General features: G+C 38.6%; 1 protein-coding gene across 1 annotated transcript in view; it reads left to right on the top strand.

Annotated features, from left to right (window-relative positions):
• Nucleotides 1-25,635, top strand: part of LOC149250262 (E3 SUMO-protein ligase SIZ1-like) — a 338,204-nt gene extending 312,569 nt beyond the window's left edge. Inside the window, exons 11-14 of the mRNA XM_089453590.1 lie at nucleotides 23,691-23,795; nucleotides 23,916-23,996; nucleotides 24,104-25,382; nucleotides 25,482-25,635. Coding sequence (XP_089309716.1) covers nucleotides 23,691-23,795; nucleotides 23,916-23,996; nucleotides 24,104-25,382; nucleotides 25,482-25,618 — 1,602 coding nt within the window. The 3' untranslated portion in view covers nucleotides 25,619-25,635. The remainder of the gene's footprint in view (nucleotides 1-23,690; nucleotides 23,796-23,915; nucleotides 23,997-24,103; nucleotides 25,383-25,481) is intronic.
• Nucleotides 25,636-26,900: the final 1,265 nt, after the last annotated feature.

The raw sequence follows: 26,900 nt of genomic DNA, 5'->3' as shown, positions 1-26,900 counted from the left end.
CGAGTTGTTACAGTGGAAGCTTTGCGCTAGCAGTTCCAGTGAACATGATAATTCCAAACCTAGAAGTGTGTAATTGCTTTAGAAGTTGCAGAAGTTTTAAAAGAGCTTGGCTTTCCAACAAATACTACTATTTATTTGACACAATCTCGATGGGATGCAACATTGGATCCATTACGAGATATTTTTCCAAACTTATACACAAAGATCTCAAGTGGGAAACATGGGTATTTATTGAAAATCAAATGTCGGCCTACAAGAACAAGTTGGCCTTCTCTCAATAGTCATGATGTTTCAGAATGAGCTTGACTAGTATAAATGAACATCACGTCAAATTCATTTGATGATTGAACTTAGTGAAGAAGAGAATGAAAATTACGGATCTGTAAAAGGAAATATGACGAAGAAGAGCTCGTGGGTGAAGAAAAAGAACAAGTTTGGCATTTGGTCAATGAATGGTTCTGGAGACTCGCAGATTGGATCGTGATTTAGTTTTCTGGTCCTTATTTTGCTGTAATGGTTCCTCTTGAGCGAGAACAAGTGTAGCACTGATTCTAGTTTGAAGATTGAAGACGAAAACTAAGTTCTTAGCACAATTACAAATGTGGTTTGGTTGGTCTCGTAATTAGAGTGTTGATCCCCATCATTGGTGTACCTCTGAACACGTTGTCCCCACCAAGTGAATTTTGGCAATAACACAGTTTTAGTTTGAAATATTTAGCTATTGGTAGAATCCAGTTTTGGACCATGCTTGATTTGGCGAAAGAAAAAAATATAGTTTTGGCGGAGGTATAACAAAGGAAGTACTCTTAGTGTGGGGGTGTTGTTTTGATCAGTGTTGATAATATCAATATTGGAAAAATATTGGTGAGGGTCCAGAAAACATCTTATCTGCAATATCGGCAAAAATATTGGAAAAATATCGAAAAATATTGGTGAACATAAAAAATGCATAATATATTCTTTTTTTTCTTCAGATTTTAAAACATATAAAGAAATAACAACATGAAATAAACACATTGGCACATAAATATGAAGAAAACTCTGATATATATGATGTCAAATAGAAATGATACATCAAAGGCAATATGATGTCAAATAGAAATGATACATCACAGGCAATACCAAATCCTGCTGATCCAATGAAGGACTCAAATGTGGAGAACCAATACAAAATAACATCACATATATAAAAGTGTCTCATCATCATGAGTTATATGTAGCAAAACAAATAAAACTAGTAGCTATCTATCTGAAATCAGTGCCCTCTCCCCTTTTACGGGAAAACATGATGGGCTGTTTGCCAGGCTTGCCCCTAGCAGTAGAAGGCCCTGGCCCTGGCCCTACACCTAATGTCAAATAATGAGTGCTAGGTATGGAGATGTGCTCTCCTATATCTATAGTAGATGGTCTTGATGCTGATGCTCCCACAGTCTCCTCCTCCTCTTCCTTTGCCTCTTGCTCGTCCTCCGATTCCTCCTGCTCTTGCTGCCCCTGTTCTAATGGATCATCTGGCTCTAACCATGAAGGTGACTCCTCCAAGATGGGCACCTCAGACTCCACCCTCCATTGAGACAATACATCAATATTGTCTAAGGAAATGGCATCTGGATCCATTGGTGCTTCTATTTGCTTCACTCGAAGTAGGATATTGTAATGCTCATACACTAAATCATTGAAGCGTGCGAACTCCAACCTGTAAGAGTGTAAAAAAAACTAATGAGTCTTGACTCTTGAGTTTTGACACTTGAGGGTCATAAACTAAAAATTAAAAATTAAAATAAATGTAATTGCTCAACTGAAGGTTGAAGCTCAAAGTCTGTTGCGCTTTTTTGAGTGTATTTTCTCAAATACGCTCCAATTGCGCTCACACCGTTTAAGAACTACATGTTTGAATCAGGATTCTTATGGCCAATTTTTGCAAATTTGGTGCTTTTGCACTAGAGCTTTGTCGCCAAATATCTACAGCAAAAGAAAGAAATAAAAAAGTCAAAAACTTAAAACATAATTAAACTTTCAAATAAAAGTTACATAATTGAATTTTAAAAATCTAGACATATAAATAAGGAAATTCTAAATTGAAAATTCTAATGAGTGATGAGTTGTCACTTACCTGGCATGAAGAGGGTCCTTTCCCTAATAGCATCAACAAAGCCAAATAGGCCAACACAATCTCGATAAAACTGTATCTCCGGATTGATTCTGCTACGATGCTCAGGATCAGGTACCATCCTTTGAATACAGGAATGGAGCCCTTCCATCACCTTGCCATCAAAATCAAAGGTGCATTTGTATGAAAGTGCGGGGTTGAGGAAGAGTGCTGCTGCATGAATGGGTTGATGAAGCATCCCTGTCCACTGACTATCAATCACATCGCATAACATCATATGCCTATCAAGCTGAGCAGAACCCTTGTCTGCATAATAAGAACGAATGGCCTCCTTGGCCCTATCCATGGCCTCATACAAATAAGCCATTGCAGGCTTATCCCCATCTACCAATCTTAGAACCTTTACAATAGGTTCATTAACTATGCATGCTTCTTCTACTCCCTGCTAAAACGTGTTAGATTACACCATTTTTGCAATGACTCTCTCGTCCTGTCTCCTGCTGTATCTACAATCAAGCCACTCATTAGAAACAAACATTTGCTTCATCTTGAACTGACATCAAAGCAAAGATTGAAGAGTAAAAAAGTTGGTGGCAAAACATGTGATTGCAAGACGCCGCAACTCCTTGTTTCTAGTGTACCTCCTCATGAGGCTAAGAATAAAAGCATGGTTATAAATAAACTTGGGGACGTTCCTAGCCATATCAATCACCTCCTTGATGAAGGAGAGTTTCCCCATATCCTCAAGCAACAAATCGATACAATGTGTTGCACACAGAGTCCAGAATAATGTGCGGTGACCCTTCATAAGCATCCCTGCTAGTAGACACATAATTCGCTGCATTGTCTGTTATGACTTGCACCACATTCTGCACACCAATCTCCCGGATGAACCCATCTAACAACTCACATATCATTGCTACATCTTTGATATGTGCTGATACATCCACTGATTTAATAAACATGGTACCTTTAGGACAATGTACCAAGAAATTTAGAAGGGTCCTACCCTTCCTATCTGTCCAACCATCAGAGATCACTGTGCATCCAGAAAATTCTCATGTTTGTTTCAACTCTGCCAATCTAGAGTTGATGTCCTGTTTTTCTGCTTGAAGAATTGCCCCCCGCAAATCCTCATATGTAACACTTTTGTACCCTAGGCCCACAACAACAATAGCATCACACATTGGCTGCCAAAATGGATTGGTTTTGGTGATGTTGAGAGGTAAGTCGCTCCAGAAAAGACACCTCCCCATAACACCATTTGCTTCTTGCTTCTTTTTTTAACAATTGATTTTATGGAAGTTTGTGCTCCATGTCTTGTTCGTGGAACAAAATATGATGGCCTCACACTAGCAGTAGGAAGTGATGCTGTGGAGCCCCTTCCACTACCCTCAACTGCAAAATCAAAAGAAGGTATCCCGAAAGATCTACCTGCACATTCAACCTTGTTTCTTTCTGCCTCTTCCTTCTTTCTGTCTTTTTTGTTGATTTGGGGTAGTATCGGATGTGCTCTAGCCACGAAAATTGGTGTTTCTGTCTTTTTTGTTGATTTGGGGTAGTATCGGATGTGCTCTAGCCACGAAAATTGGTGGAGAGGCTAAGGCACATGAGATCTCCAATACTCAGAAAGTGTTTGGGTAGATTCTAAACAGATTGGGAGATATTAAAATAATTAATATTTTAATGTAGTCCCTAAGTCTAAACTTAGGGAAAATAAAATATTAATGCGTATTAATATAAAACTGTGTTAGAATGGTCCAAAAGTCATGGATCAAGCTAGATCTAATCTTAGCCGTTCATTAGGGACTTAATCTCTCGGCTGTTGATTTGTCAACGAGAAAAGTATAAGAGGAGGCTTGAGGGTCACTTGGAGAACACACTGAGGGAGACCAATTAGTTCAATTTCTAGAGTGGGGTTAGTTGAGAAATTGAACGAGTGGTCTGGTGAGTAGTCAGGAGGTAGATAGTACGGAGCAGAGAGGCGGGATTAGCCACTGGAGATCAGCGCTTAGGCAGGAGAGGCAGATGCAGGGCTTTTCAGGTAGGCGCAAAGGCAACACAAGACTGCGCAGTGACTAGCTGGGCCTGTGTGGGTGACGCAGAGAGGCCTAGGGTTGATGCCGTCAAGTAGGGGATGACGTAGAGGGTTTAAGAGCCACATAGAGGTTAGTCGGGTTGACGCTAGGATTGGGAGAAGTGCTGGAAAATTGTTTCTCTTTGTGGGTAAGCCAGTTTGGCACCCTGTGGTACTAAAGAATTACTGAATAATAAAATCCTCCCTTGCTGCACCAGTTTTTCCACAGTGGGTTTTCTGGGAACTATTGTCCAAAATATCTGTGTCAATGTGTTAATGCTTGTGCATATGTTTGTTTTTGTATTACGGTGTGATATCCGCATCAGTATTTATTTTAATGTTTATTGAAGTGATTTCATAAATAACTTATTGGGGAATAAGTAAGAAAAATAAATCAGTTGCTGTAGTGATAGAATTTTTACATTTTTCATTAATTGTTTCAAGAGCCTTTTGTATAAGCTCCAGACTAGAAACTGTACAAAGCCCATCATCATGTCCAGGGAGTCTAGCCAGATGGTATTTCAATCGCATTACCCTTTCTGTCATCTTGGTCCTACACAATTTGCATGATAGATATGCCCGATTTGTCCCACCATGGGGCTTCCCATACTCCCAAAATGGGTCCAAGGCTTTTGGCATATTTGTAGTGAGCTAATTCAAACCTAAGGTACAAAAAAACAAAAAAATTGGAATTAATGATTAAAGTTACTCCACCCATACACAAAAAATAATAAGTAATAACCACCTCATTTTACAAAATAATTTTTTTGCTACATTATTTGCAATGTGAATTCAATGAAAAATGATAATAAGAGGGTGCATTTGAAAGTTAAAAAAAGAAATGGAGTTTGTTGTCCAAATATTGAGAAAACCCTTGCATTGGTTCATGGGCATGAAAATCATAGCAAATGGAAAAATGAAGAAGAAGCAAAATGTTGGTAGGCAAGAATAACCCTAGGTCTATGAAAAAAATCATTAACATAGGGATTTTTAAGAACATACCTGTTAATGGAAGAAATGTAGTTTGTCTCACTGTTCTTCAATCTTTGATCAACAAAATATTCGTAGTTGGTGGTGATAATGGCTCTTTGATCCTCAATTCCTCCTTGACAACTACCACAACGCTCTGCCCTTGCTTCTCCAACACTCAGAAAACCGAAATGAGCAAAAAAAATTGTTTTCCCCTTTTCTAGGTGCGGGTTAGGTGGACCGTCAATATTTACTATCGTCCTACGATATTTTCGCGAGATATCAACGATATCTCGGAAACATTGTGACATTTTCGGGGAGCGAAAATATCACTATATTTTAGCAGCGATATTTTGGCTCCCCGAAAATATCGGCGATATATCGCCGATATTGTCAACACTAGTTTTGATGAACTAGTTTGTAACATATATATTGACTGGCACGAGTCTACAACATGTCATAATTTTGTTTACGGTTGATACCTTAGGGTGATAACACTTGTTAATATACAAAACTTGGATTTTTGAAGCAGATCTTGGAATTCCCCTATAGCAGACTTGTAACTTGATCAGATCTTAGTCTTCAACCTTTTATACTTTATCTTGGGAGACAAAACCTCTTGCACAAATGTAAGATTTGTGAGCAGTCTAGTAACATTGTTTGAAGTAGTCTGGAGAACAACCTTGAAGTGAATTTGAAGATTGTTTTGAACTGAGTTGAAGCATAGCCTTGCTAAAGAGTTGAAGACATCTTTGGAATAGCCCTATTTAAACAATTTGAAGACATCTTTGGAGAATCCTTGTTGAAGTACTGATTGAAGACATGTGAAGTATTCTTGTGAAGACATGAAGAGCTTGAAGACACGTTCAATGCATCTTGAAGCCTTGCTAGACGCTGACCTTGGATTGAACTAGATCTTGAAGTAACCCAGAGGGGCATTTGTAGTGGCCATTTGAAGCATTTGTTGAAGCAGATCTTGGAACTATTTAGAAGGCATTTTTGGAGCAGTAGCATTGTTGAAGAAATCCTTCAAGACTTGTTGGAAAAGCTTTTGGAAGTCTTGATGAAAACACTATAACCATTTTTAAGAATTGAAGCAGATTAAGAGGGTTGGATCCCTAGAGGATTGGAGTCCTCACACAAGGTTGGAGCCTGAATTGTTGAGAGGAATGGAGTCCTCAAGTAGACCAAGTTGGAGCTTTGTGAGGTATAGGTTGGAGCCTGGTTCGTATTTGAAGACTGGAGTCTTCATCTAGGGTTGAAGCCTTGAAAAAATTATAAGTCCTATTGTACAAATTGATTGATGTAAAAAGATGATTGGAGTCCTCGCCATTCTTGTTAATAAAGTTATCCTTTTGTTGTTCAATTAGTGTTTTGTTTTAAGTGATCTTAACTAGTATAAAATAACAATTGTAAAAGAAATACCGATTCACCCCCCTTCTCGGTATTTCCATCATCTAAATCATGACTTCCCAAGTAGTGCCCCCTTCCTAAGGCCATGGGCCATTTGTTATGAAACCAACTCACAAAAAGATAGAAAAGATAGATCAACGACTTCAAAATCAACGTCTTCAAGGGGGAAACCTCCTTTACATTACACAAATGAACAATTATTGGATGATACAAATGACAAGACCTCCTTTCTATATATAGGAGTCTAAGGGGTCCTAATACAATCAGAGCCTACATAACAATAATATTGTAGGGGCACAACAATAACAATAGTGGACTTCTATGGGCATAATAATAACAACATGGGGACTATATGGGCACAATAATAGAATAAAGGGGTTGCACTAATAACAATAAGGGGTTACACTAGTAGTATAAGACAATGTTGCATTAATCGTTATCGAGATAATATCGGCGCGAGGAAAAAATTGGAATTATCAGGAAATTATTGGGAAATAATCGTTTGGTACAAAAAAATTCATTTTTTTTCAATTTTTTTAATATCTAAACCATCTACAACATAAAATAAATACATTGACACATAAATATGATAAAAGAACTAATATATAAGATGTTTAATATCATTTCTAGTGCTAAAATCACGCATAACATTGAAACATGTCCTGAATAGTAAGTCCTGACTCCTGAGTCCCAACTCAGCCTCAAAATATCAACAAAATATATGATAATGTATCTTATCATGTCATAATGTCATATACAATAAAATGAAGAAAATAACTAAAGTCTAATCCTATTGATTTCCTCTGCCCCTCTTGCAGGAAAATGCCACAACATTCCCTTTCCCTTTCCCTTTAGATGTAGCTACTGGTGCCCGTGCTGGTGGAGATGGCAGTGGAGTTTGATGTGCTCTAGAAGCTGAAGAACTAGAAGTAGGAGCTATAGGAGGTAGACCACGTCCTCTGCTGGTGGCAGTGGTAGCCCGGGCAGGTGGTGTCACCTCCTCCTCCTGTTCATCCTCCAACTCCTGCTCCTCCTACTCCTCCTCCCCCTCCACTACATCCTGAACTAACTAATCATCAACAAACTCCATGAGAGGCCTCTCGGCCTCAACCCTCCATGCAGCAGTGGTGTCAATCCCATCCAATGAGATGGCATCCACATCAGGTGTCCTCTCAAGTTGCTTCACCCACAATCGAAGATTGTAGTAGACGTAGACCATGTCATTAAGTCACTGGGACTCCAACCTATACAAAGATCATGAAATAATAATTAATAATTATAAAAAAATATTGTTTAATGAATTCAAAAACTTATTTGGAAATTTGCAATATTTTAAATATTTAAGTGTTAACTTGTTGCGCTTCTTGTTGTGTATTTTTTCAAATACACTCTAGTTGCGCTCACATCCTTAGGAGCTACATGTGGCAAGCTTTTGCAGAAGGGGTACCCTGCTACCATACATTTTCCACCATGCATCTACAACAAAATTACAAATAAAATTTTAAATAAACATAAGAAAAAAATGGAATTTGAAGAGACAATGAAATTTGAAACAAATTTACAAACTAAAAAATACCTGGCATTTTAATTGTCCTATCAGTGGTAGCCATCTCAAAGCCAAATGTGCCACCTGCCATCCTATATGTCTCAATTTGTTTAGAGATCTCTATACATTGTTCTGGAGATCGCACCATCTTCTGGACACAGGATAAGAATCCATCCATGATCTTAGCATCAAAATCGAATCCACATGCGTAAGAAAATGCAGGGTTCAGAAAAAGCCCAACAGCATGAATGGGACGATGGAGTGTGTTGTTCCATCGCTCATCAATCACTCCCCATAGGAGGAGTTGTCTCTGAAACCCATCATCTCCCTTACCATCATAGTAGGCCTGAATGGCTTCTTTGGGCCTGTCCATGGCCTCATATAAATAGCCCATTGCGGGCTTCTCACTATCAACCAACCGAAGAACCTTTACCAAAGGTTCAATAACAGCGCACACCTCTTGCACTCCCGCCCAAAAGTCTTCCTGGTATGAAACTAGTCTGCATACGGCCTCTCCTTCTGGTTTGCGGCTCATTGGCAAAGCACGCCACTCCTCTGAAAGAAACATTCTCTTCACATTCCACATAGAATTTAAGAGGGATTGAAGAGATATGAAACTGGTGGCAAACCGTGTAATGGCGGGGCGCACCAACTCTTTGTTGTTGGTGAATCTTCTCATCAAGCTAAGCACAGATATATGGTTATATATAAATTTTGTAATGCTTTTGGATGAATCAACAATATCTTTGACAAAGGGAATTTCCCCTATGTCCTCTAACATCAAATCAATACAATGGGCAGCACAAGGTGTCCAAAATAAAGTAGGATGCCTGTCCATAAGCATCCTGCCAGCAGCAACATAATTTGCAGCATTGTCCGTTATGACTTGGACAACATGTTCACCGACCTCCAAAATAAACACATCCAGCAAATCATATAAAGTTCTTGCATCTTTGATTTGTGCAGATGCTTCAACAGATTTGATAAACATAGTCCCCTTGGGACAACTAACCAAGAAGTTTATAAGGGTTCTCCCCTTTTGGTCAGTCCAACCTTCTGACATAATAGTGCATCCTGTTTGTGCCCATGATGCCTTAAATTCCTCCAATCTTTGGGTCAGTCACGCTTTTCATTTTGAAGAATTCGACCTCTGAAATCATGATAAGAAGGGATATTGTACCCTGGGCCAACACTGGCAATAGCATCAACAGTAGGTTGGAAAAATAGATTATTCCTTACAATGCTGAAGGGAATATCACTCCAGAGGAGAAATTTTGCCAGCAACTTGTTAGCTTGTTCTTTCTCAGTTCTTTTTAGCATTGAACCGATAGATGGTTGTGAACCAGGTGTGTTTCAAGGAACAAAAAATGATGTGGCAACTACCAGATTGGTTGACGCTGCAGTAGAACCAGTGCCACTTGGCCCACTTCCTTCAGCTAACTTTTTTAGTTGCGTTTTGAGTTCTTCTTTGGCCTCTCTAGTCTGCTCTAATTCTTCCAATGCTCTCATGGCTCTTTGGATAAGTTCAGGATTTGTATTTGTACAAGGCCCCACATCTTTTCCACGGATTTTTGCAAGGTGAAACTTCAACCTGTACACCCCCCCGGACATAGGGTGGCCACACAACTTGCAACTCAAGTTTAGTCTATCATTTGGAGAATCAGGTACACCATCTTTCCAGAAAAGATCCAATTTCCTTGGCATGTTTGTTTTTGAACTTTGAAGTTGTAAACTTGAAGTCTTGACTCTTGAATGGTGTTTTGGTGCAGTTGTGAACCTATGGGAAAATAAAGATTACAATTTAGCATTTACAAAATTACAAGTTACAAATTTACAATTTAGTATTTTAATTTTTAATTTTTAACATTGTACATTGAAAATCCAAGTTACCCAACCTAAAACAACCATTCCAAAGTTCAAAGTTTCAAACACAAGTTACCCAACCATTCCAAAGTTCAAAGTTTCAAACACAAGTTACCCAACCATTCCAAACCCAAGTTACCCAACCAAATGGCAAAAACAATGAAAAATACATAAACAATATTTAAAAACAATGAAAACAAAAAAAAAAACTGGTTCCCATAGTCATACCAAGTTACCCAACCAAAAACAATGAAGAAATACAAAAAAATCTTTAAAAACAATGAAAACAAAAGAAAAATGGTGCCCATACCAAGTTACCCAACCAAAAACAATGAAAAACATACAAAAACAATGTTTTTAAACAATGAAAACAAAAAAAAATTAATCCACATACCATTTCTATGGAGAAATCGGTGGTCTCCTCTTGATTTTCTCCTCTAAGCACTTAGATTTAGCTAAAAACCCTCTCCAGCTTGGTCTCCAGCTCTTCTTTGCCCTCAGCGCGACTGTCCAAATGAATTCATCACAAAAAACCAAAAAACCGTTATAAAACCTCGCTGCCACGAAGCCCCGCGATTTTTTCCGTTTTTATCGCGATAAAATTGAAATTATCGCGATAATTTCAATAAAAATTGGCAAAAAAAATTCCGGCAATAATTTCGTATAGTTATCGCGATTTTATCGGGACAGTGAAAAAATCGCAATTATTTCATTTTATCGCGATTTTCACAACACTGGTATAGGAAAACTGGATGCACTCGGGAAGATGCAGGAAGATCCAATTGGTATTCCATAGTACTAATTTTCTCTAACACCTTGTACGGACCATAATACTTTGGTGATAATTTATTATACTTTTTAGCTTGCTCTAGGGACATTTGTTTGTATGGTTGTAGTCGTAGAAATACTGAGTCACCTACATCAAAACTTTTTTCCCTGCGATATTGATCTGCCTATTGTTTCATTCAATTCTTTGCCAAGGTGAGTTTATTGTTTAAAAGTTGGAGAATTTGTTGTTGATGCTCGATGTGATTTTTCACTGCTAGAACCTTTTTCTTCTTGATATGTCCTTCTATCTTAAGAGTTTGAGGAGTTATAATTCCCGCCAATGCATTACCAGATATGGTCAGATTCATTTCTTCTTTCTCTAGGGTTGGTTCTTGGTGAGTATCCATTTCTTTTGACGTTTCTTGATCCTTTTCCTTTTGATATTTCACTGCTTGAACCTTCTTCTTCTTGATATGTCCTTCTATCTTGAGAGTTTGAGGAGTGGTAATTCCTGCCAAGCAGTACAAGATATGATTGGATTCATTTCTTCTTTCTCTAAGGTCAGTTCCATGTGTATATTCTCTTCTTTTGATGTTTCTAGATCCTTTTCTTCCTCCTCTTCACAATCTATGTAAAATAATTTCTTCTCAGCACATTTATGACCATTAATGTATTTTTTATCACAGTTGTAACAAAGTCCTTTTGCTTTTTTTTCTTCCAATTGTTGTGGTGTCAACCTTGTAGGTTGTGGAAGGCTACGGGAAACAACACTTCCATCTTTATAGTTGTGAGTGGTAGAATTCCTTGCTGCCATAATTTTGCTTTCCATTTTTCTTGCCAACCTGTATACCTTCTCCAATGAATCAAGTTCCCAAAGGCAAAACTCGTGATGGATGTTATCTTTTAAGTCGCGATGAAGACATCAATCCTCTGCTTCTCTTGAATATCATTTACCCTTATATTCAATTTTTGGAATTCCTCAATGTGCTCATCCATTGAACTCTTTTGTTTGAGATTTATCAATTGGCTAAAGGTGGTGTTGCTCTTTGTCTCCTCATAATGTGCTATCATTTCCTCCGTGAAAATTGACCAAGTGACAAGTGCTTTACAGGAACAAAGCCCTCTATACCATACAAAAGCCATCTTGTTTTGGTTCTTCTCCACATTCTTTCCGGGTGATCTGGAAATTTTCCCGCTATTTTATTTACTGATATTTCGATATGGGAATATTTCCTCACTTTTCTCCCCATGGTTCTGACATAATTCTCTTCAATAGATATTGGATCACCGCGGGACACTTTAGAACGAGGGAGCCCTTCAGTACCGCACGGAGAAAGGCATAAACGGTGCCGCCCCGAACGAAGAAGTAAAACGCAGTGAGAAGTAGTACCCTTAACAAGTGAGAAGTATTACCCTTCAACAAACGATAGTGAGCTGATTCGGTTCTAAATATAAAGATACAATACTTACTTTTTGTAACAGTTGCACATCATGTAGAGTAAAATATTGCTCTATCTATAGTATCCATGTTACCTAATGCTTGCCATCAAACTTCCTCATATCTCTTTTTTTTTTTAGTTTAGGAGCTTGATCTTGAAACAAATGTAACTTTGTAGTTTCAAATCTCCAAATTCTAAAATTGCGACCTGCGGTAGCCCTCTGCGTCCTCTTTTCAATACCATCAGTCTGATCACAATTGGATTCTCCAAGAAAGAGTTATTTCCAATCTCCCACGATGACCTGATTATATACTGGTTCAGTAGAGCGAAATTGTACGAAGCGCCACATGTCAATTTTTCGACCTTAGGACTTGAAACCGATACACAGAAAACTACATGCCGTTCTCTTTCTGTCACTTCTAATGAAATTTCAATCTGATGCTCAAAGAGAAAGTTATGACTATTTTCCCCAGCTCCCCTGTTTGTGATGTAATTCGGGAGCTTGCAGAAACTCTAAATGTCTTGGACTGTATCTTTGAAAATATAGCGAAACCAGCTCTGAAATTCGGGGCCGCGCTGCACCACTATTTTGGCTCAAATGGGTTTTAATTTCAAAGTGTGAACCTTGGTAGAAATTTTTTTATAGCGAAAATGCCACACTGCCCTGTTTGAGATGGAATGTTGGAACTTGCAAAAACCCTAGCTTCCTCAGCTCATATCTCCAAAAATATAGTGAGACAAGACCTAAAATTCGGACCTCAGGTTCAAAATGATTTTTGTTCAAATGGGTCTTTTTTAGCTTCTGAAACTTCATAGCGAAAAAGTTATAGTGAAAATTCCATGATTGCTTGTTTGGAGCAGCGAAACCCTAGAATCCAAAGCTTTGATACCAAATGTTATGAAACGAGCTCACAAAAAGATAGAAAAGATAGATCAATGACTTCAAAATCAGCCTCTTCGAGGGGGAAACCTCCTTTACATTACACAAATGAACAATTCTTGGATGATACAAATGAAAATACCTCCTTTTTATATGTAGGAGTCTAAGGGGTCCCAATACAATCAGAGCCTACATAACAATAATATTATAGGGGCACAATAATAATAATAGTGGGCTTCTATGGGGCATAATAACAACAACATGGGGACTATATGGGCACAATAATAGAATAAGGGGGTTGCACTAATAACAATAAGGGGTTACACGAGTTGTATAGGGACCTAACACCATTAGGGCAGTTCAAAATGAGCCCCCTGTTTAAGGTGAGAGAACAAGATCATGATCAAGACCCTTCTTTCTTCCATGTTATTCGATAATCCATGCCAAAATGCCCTAATACAAACAAGCATAAGCACTTGATTACAAAATGAATAAGGTACTTTTTGATCAAAAGCCACCTTCCAACATGTGCTCTTTGATAGATGGGCAAGGGAACATCTGATTGATGCAGATGGCAGAGATATAGTTAGTATCTTGGACCCTGTATAGTGTCACATATATTGAGGCATGGTACATGGATCCCAAGGCATAGATGCCACCCCAAGTGAATGTACATAGATGCCAGTCTAAGTTGCAGGAAACGTTGGAGAAGGGTCTGTTTCCGACCGAAAACGAAACGAAAACTTGGAAACTCATACTGTACATCCTGGTAATGCGTTTCCGACCGTACTGGTCCGTTTCTTGAGGAGGAAACGTGGCCAGTATGGCGGAAACGCGTTTCCAGGCCGTACGACAGAGTTTCCTCTTCTAATTTGACTTTTTCTTGTATTTTTTTTTTTTAATTTTATTCGCTTCTAATTTTTTTATTGGGCAACTGAAATATCTTCTGGTTGCCTCTCAAGTTACAAAAAAGAGGAATTTTTTAGTGGGGCAGCCTAATGTTCAAGCCTATGGCCGTAGTGTTGATATGTAGTTCATGGTAATGTTAAATTCTTTAAAAGTGAAAGTGACATTCTTCTTTATTTTTCATTTTCATCATTTTACTTAAATTTTTAACATTACCATGAAATGACTCAGGATGTTTGAGAGTGGTTTCGCCCTCATTGGATTTCATATGGAGAAAGTAGAATTTTAGATCTCACTCAAAATCCAACAGACTTATCTGTTTTTCAGGATTGTAGGATTGGGGGGATTGCAATGTTTCCATTAGATTTTGTCATGTTCTAGGGTATGGAACTTGTATTTAATCAAGAGAACCAAGCCCTCTATGCAGGGGAGACTCCCAATAATCAAGAGCATGTAGGATACTAGGGTATGGAACTTGTATTTAATCAAGAGCACTAAGGTCGTTTGACTATGTAGCAGGAGACTCCCAATCAAGCATGAGACAAGAAATTCGAAATTTCTAGTCGCTGATTTTGGATATTGCTATTTTCATTATGTGATCATTCATGAGTAAATGTGATGTAAATTTAGAGACTTATAGTTTATGCATTGACAATTGACAATTTAATCATAATGTAATAAATTAGAATGTATCATATATGCTTTATGATTGCACATATTTTTGAAATGTCCTAATATATATATATATATATATATTGCGTTTCCCTGTTTCCAAAATTTGGGGGGGGGTCATGTTTCGTACCCGTGCCCGTTTTGGAAACTCGTACTCGTTTCCCCGTTTCGTGCAACTTAGATGCTAGTGCAAGTTGCCCACTAATGGTGGATTTAATGCCCTTGCAAGTTGTTAGGTAATGCACACATAGTGATTTCCTCTAGCAACAAATTAGCATGGGCTAATATTAAAATTTTCTTAAGTTTTACCATGGGAGGACAACCTCAGCCTCTAAGACAAGAAATATTTCCCGAGTCACTGAGTTAGGGGTAGGTGGTATGATGGAAAACTTATGCATGGGTAGGGTAAATCTTCATGTGTTGACCCTCAAAGTAATGTACGCTGATGTATAGTTCTTTAGACTTGTTTGACCAGGTTTCATGAGTGAAGATTTGATATAAAATCATTTAAGAGGGAGCTTGAGCTTTGAATTACCATTTCTTTCTTCCCCTTTCTTTTCCTTTTTCTTTGTTCACTTTCCTTCCTTCATTTATCAAGTTCCTTCTTTTAAGATATTGATAGACAAGCATGGGATTAGGGGCATTAGCCTCATAGCGAGGTGGCATAGCTCAAGGTTTATCATTTTTGTCTTTTAACTTTTTTATTTGATCTTTAGCTCTAGTCTTTTGGGCTTATTTGACTTAGGCTTCCTCAGCTAGACCTTTGTGATTAACAATTCACAAGTCAAACATGGGTGGGAATAATTTTTATGAATGTAATGGAAGTGTAATGGGGAAAATGGAAAGTGTAAATTATGGCTAGGATGTAAAACACACTACCTTAAGCAGATCCCTATTAGTACAACTTGACATGAAATCTGATGGCACTTCTAAAGGATAATATGCCCCCCATCGTACAATGATGTAAATAGTAAAATCATCGATGTTTTGAAGTTTATCAGATCTCATTTTAGTGTTTACCATGTTCATGGCTAGCTCAAAAATTATAACACGATGTATAATTATCAAACTAATGCATGAGAACGTTGAACAAGTGGAGTACACTCTTTAAACCAAAGTACCATAGCATGTGTGATGAAGGGATAGTGTACCATTTGTAGTGCATTTGTCCTATGAGGTGTGAGGGAGGAGAACTAATATACCATGGTTGATCTAGCACAATCATATGTTTGAAGGAGAAAACTGAAAGAGTAGCCTCTGAGTCTAGAGAATATGAATAAAAGAGCTAATGCCAACAACAACACAACATGTAGAAATTATGGTGTAGATTTGCAACTTCTCATGAAATTTTAATCAAAATCACAAGACAAAAACCTACTCTATTGCTTTACAAAATTCAATTCACAATTTAGAACCTTAATCACAAACATGCAATGAGAAATCACACACATGCACACAATATTTTTTCTAGGGGAAAGAAATCTAGTAAAACCCCTTTGGCTTCTTGCATTAATCTGATGAATAGAGATGTATTACAATTGCTAGCTCAATTTGAGCTCAACCTGCAAGTGAATAACCCATCTCTCTGCTCACTAAGAAGCTCTTCCCCAGACTTAGTCAATTTCTGACTCTACTTGAGCCCCTATTTTCTTGGGCAATTCTTAAGGAAATTATTTGACTGCATGCAACACTTGTACACTCAAGACTAGTTTACAATTGATGTTACACTACCTTGGAATCTCCACCACAACTGGGGAACTTGAATTCTCTGCATGCACTAGCTATTTTGGGTTGATTGATCAGTTAACTGGATGATCATTGAGTTAAACTGAAGTCCCATTGCACAACTAACCTTCCACTAGTTCCTCCAACAGTTAGAACTAGTTTAACTGAAAACAACTTGAAATAACTGACCTTGATTGCTACAAATTAGAAATCACACATGCTTAACTGAACTCCAACTCCTCTAACTCGAATTTACTGAGTAAACTGAGTGACACAAGCCATGTCACACAAGTTAACTGCATCCAAGTTGTTGATTGATGTGGAAATTCAAATTTTCTCAATTTCACCAATGTAAATTCAATTTGAGACTTTCTTGCTGCATTTTTCAACATTCCTTTTCAACAAGAAAGGCATTATCAACCACCCCTATCGTGCACCTGTGGAACTTGAACTTCCCTCTTGACAAGGCCTTTTTCAAAATGTCAGCATCTTGTTCCTCTGTTGGAATGTATTATGGCAATATTATCCCCTCTGCACATAGTCCTGTGAATGGTGATACCAAATATCTATATGCTTGAATCGATCGTGAAATACAGGATTCTCAGAGAGCTTGGCACAACTTTGATTATCACAATAGATCACCATTAGATCCATCATATGACCAAATAGTCCTACAAGTATCCTTCTCATCCAGATCACCTCACATGCTGTTTGACTTGTAGCCATGTATTCTTCTTTTGTCGCGCTGAGCACGATAGATCTTTGCTTCCTACTGTACCAAGAAGCAACTATGGACCCAACACTGAAAACTCCACCTTATGTACTCTTTTGGTTGGATGGACTCCTTGCCTAATCTGTATCTGTGAAGCCACACAACTTCCCTCCCCCCGTCCATCTGTACCATAGTCCAAACTAGGTAGTCGCTATGAGGTACCGTAAAACATGCTTTGTTGCCTTCCAAAATAATTTGGTTGGCCTAACCATAGCTTGGCTCAACTGGTTGACTGCATAGCACATATTTGGTCGTGTATTCACAAGATATGTTAGTGAACCCTATAGCTGCCGATAAATGGTGTCATCCAGTTCTTCACCTGAAGTGGAGTCCTCCTTCCTCTAGTGGGTCGCTAAAGGTGTCTACATGGGTTTACAACTCTCCATGCAGAATGTTTGTATTATCTCATTTGCATACTTGCCTTGAGACACAAACAGTTCCCCAGCGCTTTTCCATACCTCCAACTCAAGGAAGTAGTGCATGAGACCCATGTCCTTCATTTCTAATTCCCTTGCAAGGTCCTCCTTGTAAGATCCAATTAGTTGCTTATTACCAATTAAAATTAAATCATCAACATATAAGAAAATAATAAGCAATTCACCTTCTACCAAGATGTGATAGAGGTTTTCATTTGCTTCACTTTTGGTGAAGCCCAAACCAGTGAGATAGCTGTCAATCCTGGTGTACCAAGCACAGGGTGCTTGTTTGAGACCGTACAATGCTCGCTTGAGTCTGCACACATGAGACTCTCGATCAAATGTCTCAAAACCTTCTGGTTGCTCGATGTACACCTCCTCCTCAATAAATCCATTGAGAAATGTTGTTTTTACATCCATCTGGTGGATCTTCCACCCCATATGTGCAACTAGTGCAAGAATTGATCTAATGGATGAGTACCTTGCTACAGGAGCAAAGGTCTCCTCATAGTCAATTCCCTCAACTTGAGAGTACCCCTTGGCCACAAATCTGGCCTTATACTTCTCTATGCTTTCGTCTGCTGCATGCTTAACCTTGAAGATCCATCTTGAACCCACAACTGATTTATCTGCCAGCCTTGGGATCGCTTCCCAAAAACTGTTTTTTACAATGGATTCGTGTTCCTCCACCATTGCATCAACCCGTATAGGTTGCTCTACTGCTTCCTCGAAAGAGGATGGCTCATACTCTACAAGCTCAGTCATTAGAGCCATGTAGCCAGTGTACCGATCAAGTGACCTCCTCTACTTCCTCACATCCTGCACAAGTCTATCAGCTTCCCTGGTTCTTTTCTTGCTTTCTCTATATGTTTATGCTTGAGTGGATGTCTCCACTATCTTCTCCTCTACTTGTGGCTGCTCCACAACTTCCTGAGGCTCCTCATTTGGAGCTAAAAGCTCCTCTTCTGGTGGGATCTGAAGCTCCCTCTCAAGAGAGCACCACATCACTTTCTCCTCATCAAACTTTACATCCCTTCGCACAACTGTCATTCTGAGGGAAGGTAAGTACACACAGTAGTTGTGAGGAGTTTCTGTGTAACCCACAAATACCCCCAACTGTGCCCTTAGCTCAAGCTTCATCCTTGATCCTTTGGAGACATGGCAATAAATAGAGGCTTCAAAAATCTTGAAGTGCGACACATCCGACTTTCTTCCCGAGAAATCCTCCTCTGGTGAAATCATACGAAGAATTCGATGAGGACTCCAATTTTGCAAATAGATTGTTGTGTTGCATGCCTTAGCGCACAAATGCAGAGGTAGGCCTTGGTCATGCAACATAGCTCTTGCAGCTCCCATAATGCTACGATTCTTTCTCTCAGCCACCCCATTCTGCTGTGGGTTGTGGGGTGTTGTCAACTCTCTTCGAATGCCTTCTTTCGCACATAAATTTTTGAATTCATTCGAAACATACTCACCTCCATTATCGCTCCTGAGAGCCTTCACCTTCTTGTTGGTTTCTTTCTCAACTAGTGCCTTGAATTCTACGAACTTGGAGAATGTCTCATCTTTATTCCACATGAAGAAGATCCAACACTTCCTTGAGAAGTCATTAATAAAAATGACAAAATATTTGTGTCTGATAGTGGAGGTTGTCGAGAAAGGTCCACAGACATCAGAGTGGATCCTTTCCAAGACTGCATGTGCTTTGTTGTCCCGATCATGGAATGTGGATTTTGCATACTTCCCCAAGGTACATCATTTGCATACATCCTACTGCTCAAGTGCTCCTTTGGGGAGGCCAGTGGTTATTCGTTGCATAATCTTCAAGGCGCCATGATACAAATGGCCAAGTCTTCTGTGCCAAAGTTCACGACATCACGACTCTGCACATTCTCTGCCTTATTGCTTAATGCAGCACAATCTTCCTGATCTAGCTTATACAGGTTCTTCACACGAACCTTAATCTGCTTCACCTATCCTGTGGCTTTGTGTCTTAGGAATGCTTTCCCTTTGTTGCAAATCACATCATAACCACAACCTTTCAAAACTGTAATAGAGATGAGATTTTTCTTTAGGCCTAGAACAAACATGACATCCTTGAGTCTGAGAGGGGAGCTTGACTCCCTCTAAAAGGTGACTGTACCAATCCCGGTCACGCTGTACTTTCCATCGTCCCTCAGCGCGATGTGCATTTGGAGATCTTTCTCCTCCAGATCACTGAAAAACTCTCTACACCCTCTCATGTGGAATGATGCACCTGAATCCAAGTACGATACACTCCCCGTCATTGTGCTAGCAATGTATGCAATAAGGGTGAAGTCGAGCTTGAAATGTGAAGCCAAGGCTTCACCTGTTTCTCCTCCTAATTTCTTCTTGCTCGACTTTTTGTGTGGACACTTCGTGGCATAGTGCCTGAATTCATGAAAATTGAAGCATTTAATTTTGGACAAATCTTTCTTCTTGCCCCCTTGGCTAGATTCTGGTTTGGTTTGAGATTTATTCCCCTTTCCCTTATTTCCCTTTCCAACCAAAAAGTCTTCTTCATCGTCGCCCTTGGATGAAGTCCCATCTTTGGTATTCTGCCTTATTTCCTCCTGAACCAAATCGAACCATAACCGTTCCCAATTCAACAAGTTCTCCCTCCCGTTCACCAAATATTGGTAGCTATGCTAACTCTTGGGAAGGCCTAAAAGGGCTAGGCTTACCAAGTCAGCTTTTGCAACATTAGCACCAACCCCACCAAATTCATCACGAACTTGTGTAAATCTGCTCAGACACTATGGGATAGTGCCATTCTTTTGCATCTTGATATTTCAAAGTTTATCCTTGACTGCCAGCTTCTTGTGGTCACTAGTATTCTCAAACAATTCTGTCAGTGCTTTCCATGTTGTGAAAGGAGTTTCTTTGCCATGGAGATTTGAGACAATGTGGTCCCGTACTCCCTCCAAGCTTATTCTCCTCGCCTTGGCTACATCTTTCTTCCATTGATCAAGGTTCTGGGCATCCGATGTCTGTGGTTTTGCAATGTCTGCCCTGACATATTCTAGCAATCCATTGTCATCCAAAACTGCCTCCATGCGATCCTTCCATGCAATGAAATTAGAGCTGCCTTCTAAGGCATACTCTAGTCTCAGCCCGTTGAATGTCATCTTCCCAACTCTGAAGAGATCCTGCTACACTAAACTGCAAATTTGAACCTCCTGAGAAACAACTTCGAAATTCTTGTTCTAATGTGAATCCATCTTTGATACCATGTAGAAATTATGGTGTAGATTTGCAACTACTCATGAAACTTTAATCAAAATCACAAGACACAAACCTACTCTATTGTTCCGCGGAATTTAATTCACAATTTAGAACATCAATCACAAACATACAATGAGAAATAAAATGCATGCCCACAATATTTTTTCCAGGGGAGAGAAATCCGCTAAAAACCGCTTTGCCTACTTGCATTAATCTGATGAATAGAGATGTATTACAATTTCTAGCTCAATTTGAGTTCAACCTGCAAGTGAATGACCTATCTCTCTACTCATAGAGAAGCTTTGACCTAGACTTCATCAATTTCTGCCTCTACTTGAGCCCCTATTTCCTTGCGCAATTCCTGAGGAAATTATCTGACTGTATGCAACACCTGTACACTCAAGGCTAGTCTACAACTGATGTTATACTAACTTGGAATCTCCACCACAACTGGGGAACTCGAATTCTTTGTATGCACTAGCTATTTTGGGCTGATTGATTAGTTAATTGGATGTTCATTGAGTTAGACTAAAGTTCCACTGCACAACTAACCTTCCACTAGTTCCTCCAACAGTTAGAACTAGTTTAACTAAAACAACTTGAAATAACTGACCTTGATTGCTACAAATGTTGGCATTATGACACCGGTTTGGCGCTATGACAGGTGTTGTCCTTGATGGCAACTCATTCAAATAACAGATCTCAGTTCAGGCTCTTAGAATGAAAGAAAAATAGATATACGCAGGTTCCTCTTAACCAAGTCGCGTATACACGCGGGTTCGACGATCAAAAGGCGCGTATATGTATGCACGCACTTTCATGCAAGGAAAAGTGCATACATGGTATTTAGTCCTTGGTATTTGGACCTATGGTTTTGGACCATGGTATCTCGTCCGAAGTGTTGAACCCAGGTATTGGGTCCATGGTATTGATTCTCTATGGTTTTGGCCATGGTATTGAGTAAGGCCTAAGACTATAAAAGGGGGAAGAGATCATTAGGCAAAGGCATTCACTCAAGCATTGAATATCTTATGAAAAGCAAGATCTAGAATTGGGTTATGGTGCATAGTTGGATCTGAACCAAGGAGATTAGAAGAAGGATAAGTTTTATTGTTGGGTCAAGATCTTAAGGCTTGAATAGTAGTATCTTTGTGTGATTTTGATCTGTTATATTTGGCACATGACTTGATCTATAAATCTAATAGTTTGGGTATAACTAATGTCTGAATAAGTGAAAAGGATGAATTATATTTTATAGATCTGTACACAGGTTCGGCACAGCAGAGGCGCGTATACACGCTGGTTCAGTAAGTCAAAACTGCGTATACGCTTGTTGGCCTTAATACAGAAACGTATGCACACAGATTCTACATATTTAAGTGGCGTACATCTCATGAAATATGTTTTAGCTACTTCTGTTTATTGCTGCAGTGTTTTGGGTTCAGGATTGGTTTCTGGTTACTGTTAATGTATTCTGGTTACAACATTCAGAGAAGTAATTGTTTGATTCAGCAAAGGAGATTGGTTGATGCAGATGTATTTGATGTTTGATTATTATTGATGGATCCAGTCTGAAAATTTATGAAACGTGGTCCCTAGAAGGTTGTAGCTTTCTGTAGGTCAGCACCTATGTACTAGTACATCAGCTAGTACAAGAGCTAAGGAGGTAGTAGCTCCCTTCCAGGAGAAGCTGGAGAACAAGAGAAGGTTGTAGTCTTTTGCAGGTAGAAGCTTACGTACTAGTATAAGACTGCACCAGTACAAAAATATTGTAAAAAGAAGTTTCTTATTAAAAGAAGATAGAGACGAATTGCAGCAGGTGGTTTTCACCCACATTGGGTTTCCACCTTATATCTTGTGTCCATGTGTGTGATGATCTGTTCTGTTTTACTGCACCTGTTTACTGTTCTTATGGTTAATGAAGTTCTGATGCACTGATTAAAGATCAACATTTAATGAATCATAAGTTTACTGATATACATTGGTTGCCTTAGACACAGTAGCGTATATACGCAGTTTCCCATAACTGAAGTAGCGTATACAAATCTAATTGTGAAATGAAAAATAATTGATTTAATGATACTGATTTACCCCCCTTTTCAGTATTATTTCCAACAACAAATTACCAATCACACATGTTGAACTAAACTCCGACTCCTCTAACTCGAATTTACTGAGTAAACTGAGTGACACAAGCCATGACACACAAGTTAATTGCATCCAAGTTGTTTGCTGATGTGGAAATTGAAATTTTCTCAATTTGACCAAGGCAAAATCAAATTGAGACTTTCTTGCTGCATTTTTCAACACAACGCTCCTTGAGAGGGTCTCTGATGGTAGTTACCCTCGAGCGGGAACACTATGAATGTGGTGTGGTGGGGGGTGGTCTTGAGTATCTCAATATGAGTTCCATGTGGTGAAGAGAAGTTTCTGCTGATCTTTTAATTTAAATGTTTGCAAATAACAGAAATTAAATTAATGGTGTATATCATATGAAAATAGTTTTAGAGAAAATTAAAAGATTTTGGTAATATAATAAGATTTCTGCTCTTCCTTTTACTTTTTGATGGCATTTAGCACTTGACTTTTCTAACATGATTTTTTCTTGCTATCCATATGATATCTTTTTTCCTGGTTTATTTCTACTGTAATTTTATATTTCTATGTATGGCACATTCTTTATACTATCCAGCCTAAAAATTCTTGGTCATTTTCAAGTAATTTTTCTTGTTCAAATGAATTATTATTTGCATCTGCTAAACATGTGTTACATAACTAACTTCTGGTTTTTGATTTTGTGGATTTGATTATATTTGTCGAAGAATCTATAATATTGTAGAGTATGTTGGGTCCTTTGGTAGTAAACATCAAGTGGTTGTGGTGTGTGGCAGATGAGTGGATCGCGTATAAGAGTAGCTGGAAGGTTTAAACCTTGTGAACATATGGGTTGTTTTGATCTTCAATCTTTTATAGAGCTCACCCAGCATACACGAAAGGTCAGTTAGCATCCAATACTGTATGTACTATGTATCTCCTTGTAGAAAATTCTGCAGCTTTTTGTATATGGAAATGGCTAGTTGAAACTTTGTTACTGTGTATTTTATTGTTTGATGCAGTGGCAGTGCCCTATATGTCTGAAGAATTTTTCATTAGAGAACATTGTCATAGACCAGTATTTCAGTCGCATTGCATCTGTAGTAAGTTGATTTTCTTCTCATTTTTAATCCATATATCAGGTAATTGTTAGGCATTCATTAGATAGGATTGCTAAGGGTTGTTGCATCTTTTACTTTTTTGAATGCAGATGAAAAACTATCCAGAGGATGTTTGTGAAGTTGAAGTGAAACCCGATGCTTCTTGGCGGCCAAAACTTGAAGGTGAAGCAAGATCCCATCAACAGTGGCGCTTGCCAGATGGGTCCTTGCCGATCACCAATGGAGATGCCCAAAATGAACCTCAAATTTTAAAGCTGGTGAAACAGGAGGATCATATATCAGAGAATCATAATGTTTTGAGAATTGGGATGAAGCGAAATCGTGATGGAGATGGGGAACTTAATGGAGCTAAAGATAACCAAACATCTAGTAATGCATATCAGAAAAAGGAGAAAAAATTGCGAAAAACCCAACAATATAGCAGTGCAACAAGAAGCAATGGAGATCATCAAGATCCAAGTGTCAACCAAGAAGCAAGTCAATGCCAGGATAATCTGGTAGATAATGGCCCTGATTGTGATTCTGCATTATTAGGGCTTGTCTGTCCAACTTCTTCACTTGTCAACCCTGTTTGTTCTGATCTTCCAAGAGAACCTGATGTAATAGTTCTGAGTGATTCAGAAGAAGAAATTGGGGATGGCTTGAACATTGGTTCACAAGCTGCTTCAGGGTTTTGTGGTTCAGATAATCATGTTCAAGGTGGATTAGCAACACTAAATACATCTGAAACTTTACCAGAGGGAAATGGCTTTTCATTCATCCATAGTAGTTTTTCCATGGATCCCATGCCTTTAAGTGAAGTGAGCTCAGTGCCATATAATGCAAATGCTCACTTTGATTTATTTGGGGCGAATGATGTTGAGTTGAATCCACCACATTGGCCAGTACATTCACAGAATGCAACATTTCAGTTGTTTGGGACACAGGGAGATGCATCAGATACCTCTGCAAATTCACAGAATTCCTCTGTTGTTAGATCAATGCCTGCTAGGCATAATGATGCTTCCCATCAGCAAGCCAACAGCTTATCAGAGTCGAGACTTGCAGACTATGCCCAGATGTCAGATTCACGTCCAGACTATTTGACTACAGCGGTAAATGGTGATCTAATTGAGAATTCTAGGGGTATTGGTAATGGTGATGCCCCTTTGGAATTGCTTTTTTCAGATGTGCCAGCTCAAGGCACTGTTCAGGACGATACAAGTGAACCGGTTAATGCTTCTGATTCACTAAATACAAATTGGATTTCACTTAGTTTAGGTATTGGAATCAAAGATGGAACCTGTACCCGGGAAAATTGCGTTGGGGAATGGAATAGGCAGAAGAATACAGATGAGAGAAGCGGGTTGGATTCCCTAGCAAATACTGGTATATGCAGTAGAGCTTTGAAATTTTTTGCTTTATCTAGTTTGAGATTTCTCAGTTAAATTGAGTACCTTACTCTGCTCTATTGTTTTATGAATGTAGCTTTGGATATTATCAACAATGCAAATCAATTAGGATCAGTGGAAAATTGTGGATCTGAAAGCCCTTCAATAGCTCGTCGATGCTCACGGCCAATTTGTCCTCAGTTATGTCTTCCTGTAGATTCAGATTCAGAATAGATCAAGTTGTTTCATCACGGTTTTGGACTCTACTTTCTGTATACTCTTGGCACATAACTTCATGGTTACCTTAGCTTCTACCCTTCCATCTCAAGCTACAGGTGAGTAGTATTTCACTTCTTGCCCAACTTTATTCAACATTTCTTTATGCATGAAATTGATCAAAGTTGTTTTTTTGGCAATCAATTTTGCAGCAGTCAGACAGTTGCCTTTTTCTCAGTGCAAAGAGCGCGTTGCAGTGGATATTGCAATTGCTTTAGGGGTAATGGCCATGCCATGGGGTTTTTTCTTGTAACTTCTCTATACAAAACATGGTTGATGTATAGCACTCACTGAAATTTGCTTGTCCATTGTATACATGTCATTGGCAATATATGAGAGTTGTAGAATTGATCACTGTATACAAAAATATCATTTTGATATTTTAATCATTAAAAGGTTAGCAGTATCCATTGATTTTGACCTTGAGAATTTGATTAGCAATATCAGTTTGTCAACCGTCATTGTTCTTTAGCATATGTTACTGATATTATGGGTATTGCTATATTTTGTGCCAATATGTGAAGCAAATTCAACAAACAAGCTAGTTAGTTGCCTGTTTGTGAGATGCTCAATTTTCTGTAACTTCTACCTGATGAAATTGACGACTTAGATATATCCTTCGGAATAAAAATCTATTCCTTTGGCTCAATTTGTTATTGCTTCGTAATTGATTGCTTATTTTGCTGTTATCAGTGTTTGTAATTATGGGCATGGCTCATCATTGTTCAACTGTTAGACATGTTTCAAAGTAAAACCATTATTTGCAGTGTCAAACTGAAATGTTCATAAGAAATGTGCACCAATTAGCATGAAAAGGTATGCATCTTGCTGCCCCCTTTGTAAGATTTTAGTCACAGTATAGCTACACTGATTGCTTAGTGGATGCTAGTGGAGGTATGTCTAGGATTCTGGTATCATTTTGGCTGCCCTGTTTTAGGCCCATTGAGGGATTTCTTTTTCCTGTGACATTGTTTTAGAGCTGTTCTTTTTGTGTTACCTAAGTTAACTCCAATTCTTGTTGACTTCATAGGTACTGCATTATGAAATGGATTCAGGTGAAGACATATAATGCTTAAGATTTGGTCATAGAACACAATCCTGCTTTGATGAGTAGAAATGCTGATCCGTTGGTGCCTTTTCTTCCACTGTGCGTTAGTGTACTGATTCCTCTCTTTGGTCATTTGAGATGGGAGTAGCCAAATTGTAGTATGATGTTTAAGGAACGATCAGATGGTTTATG

This window comes from Pinus tabuliformis, chromosome 7 (assembly GCF_031772625.1).
Source record: "Pinus tabuliformis cultivar Carrire ecotype Pingquan chromosome 7, CPIR1, whole genome shotgun sequence".
NCBI classification, from domain to species: Eukaryota; Viridiplantae; Streptophyta; class Pinopsida; order Pinales; family Pinaceae; genus Pinus; species Pinus tabuliformis.
Note: the sequence above shows the minus strand (reverse complement) of the source record. Positions and strands in the feature narration are given on the sequence as shown.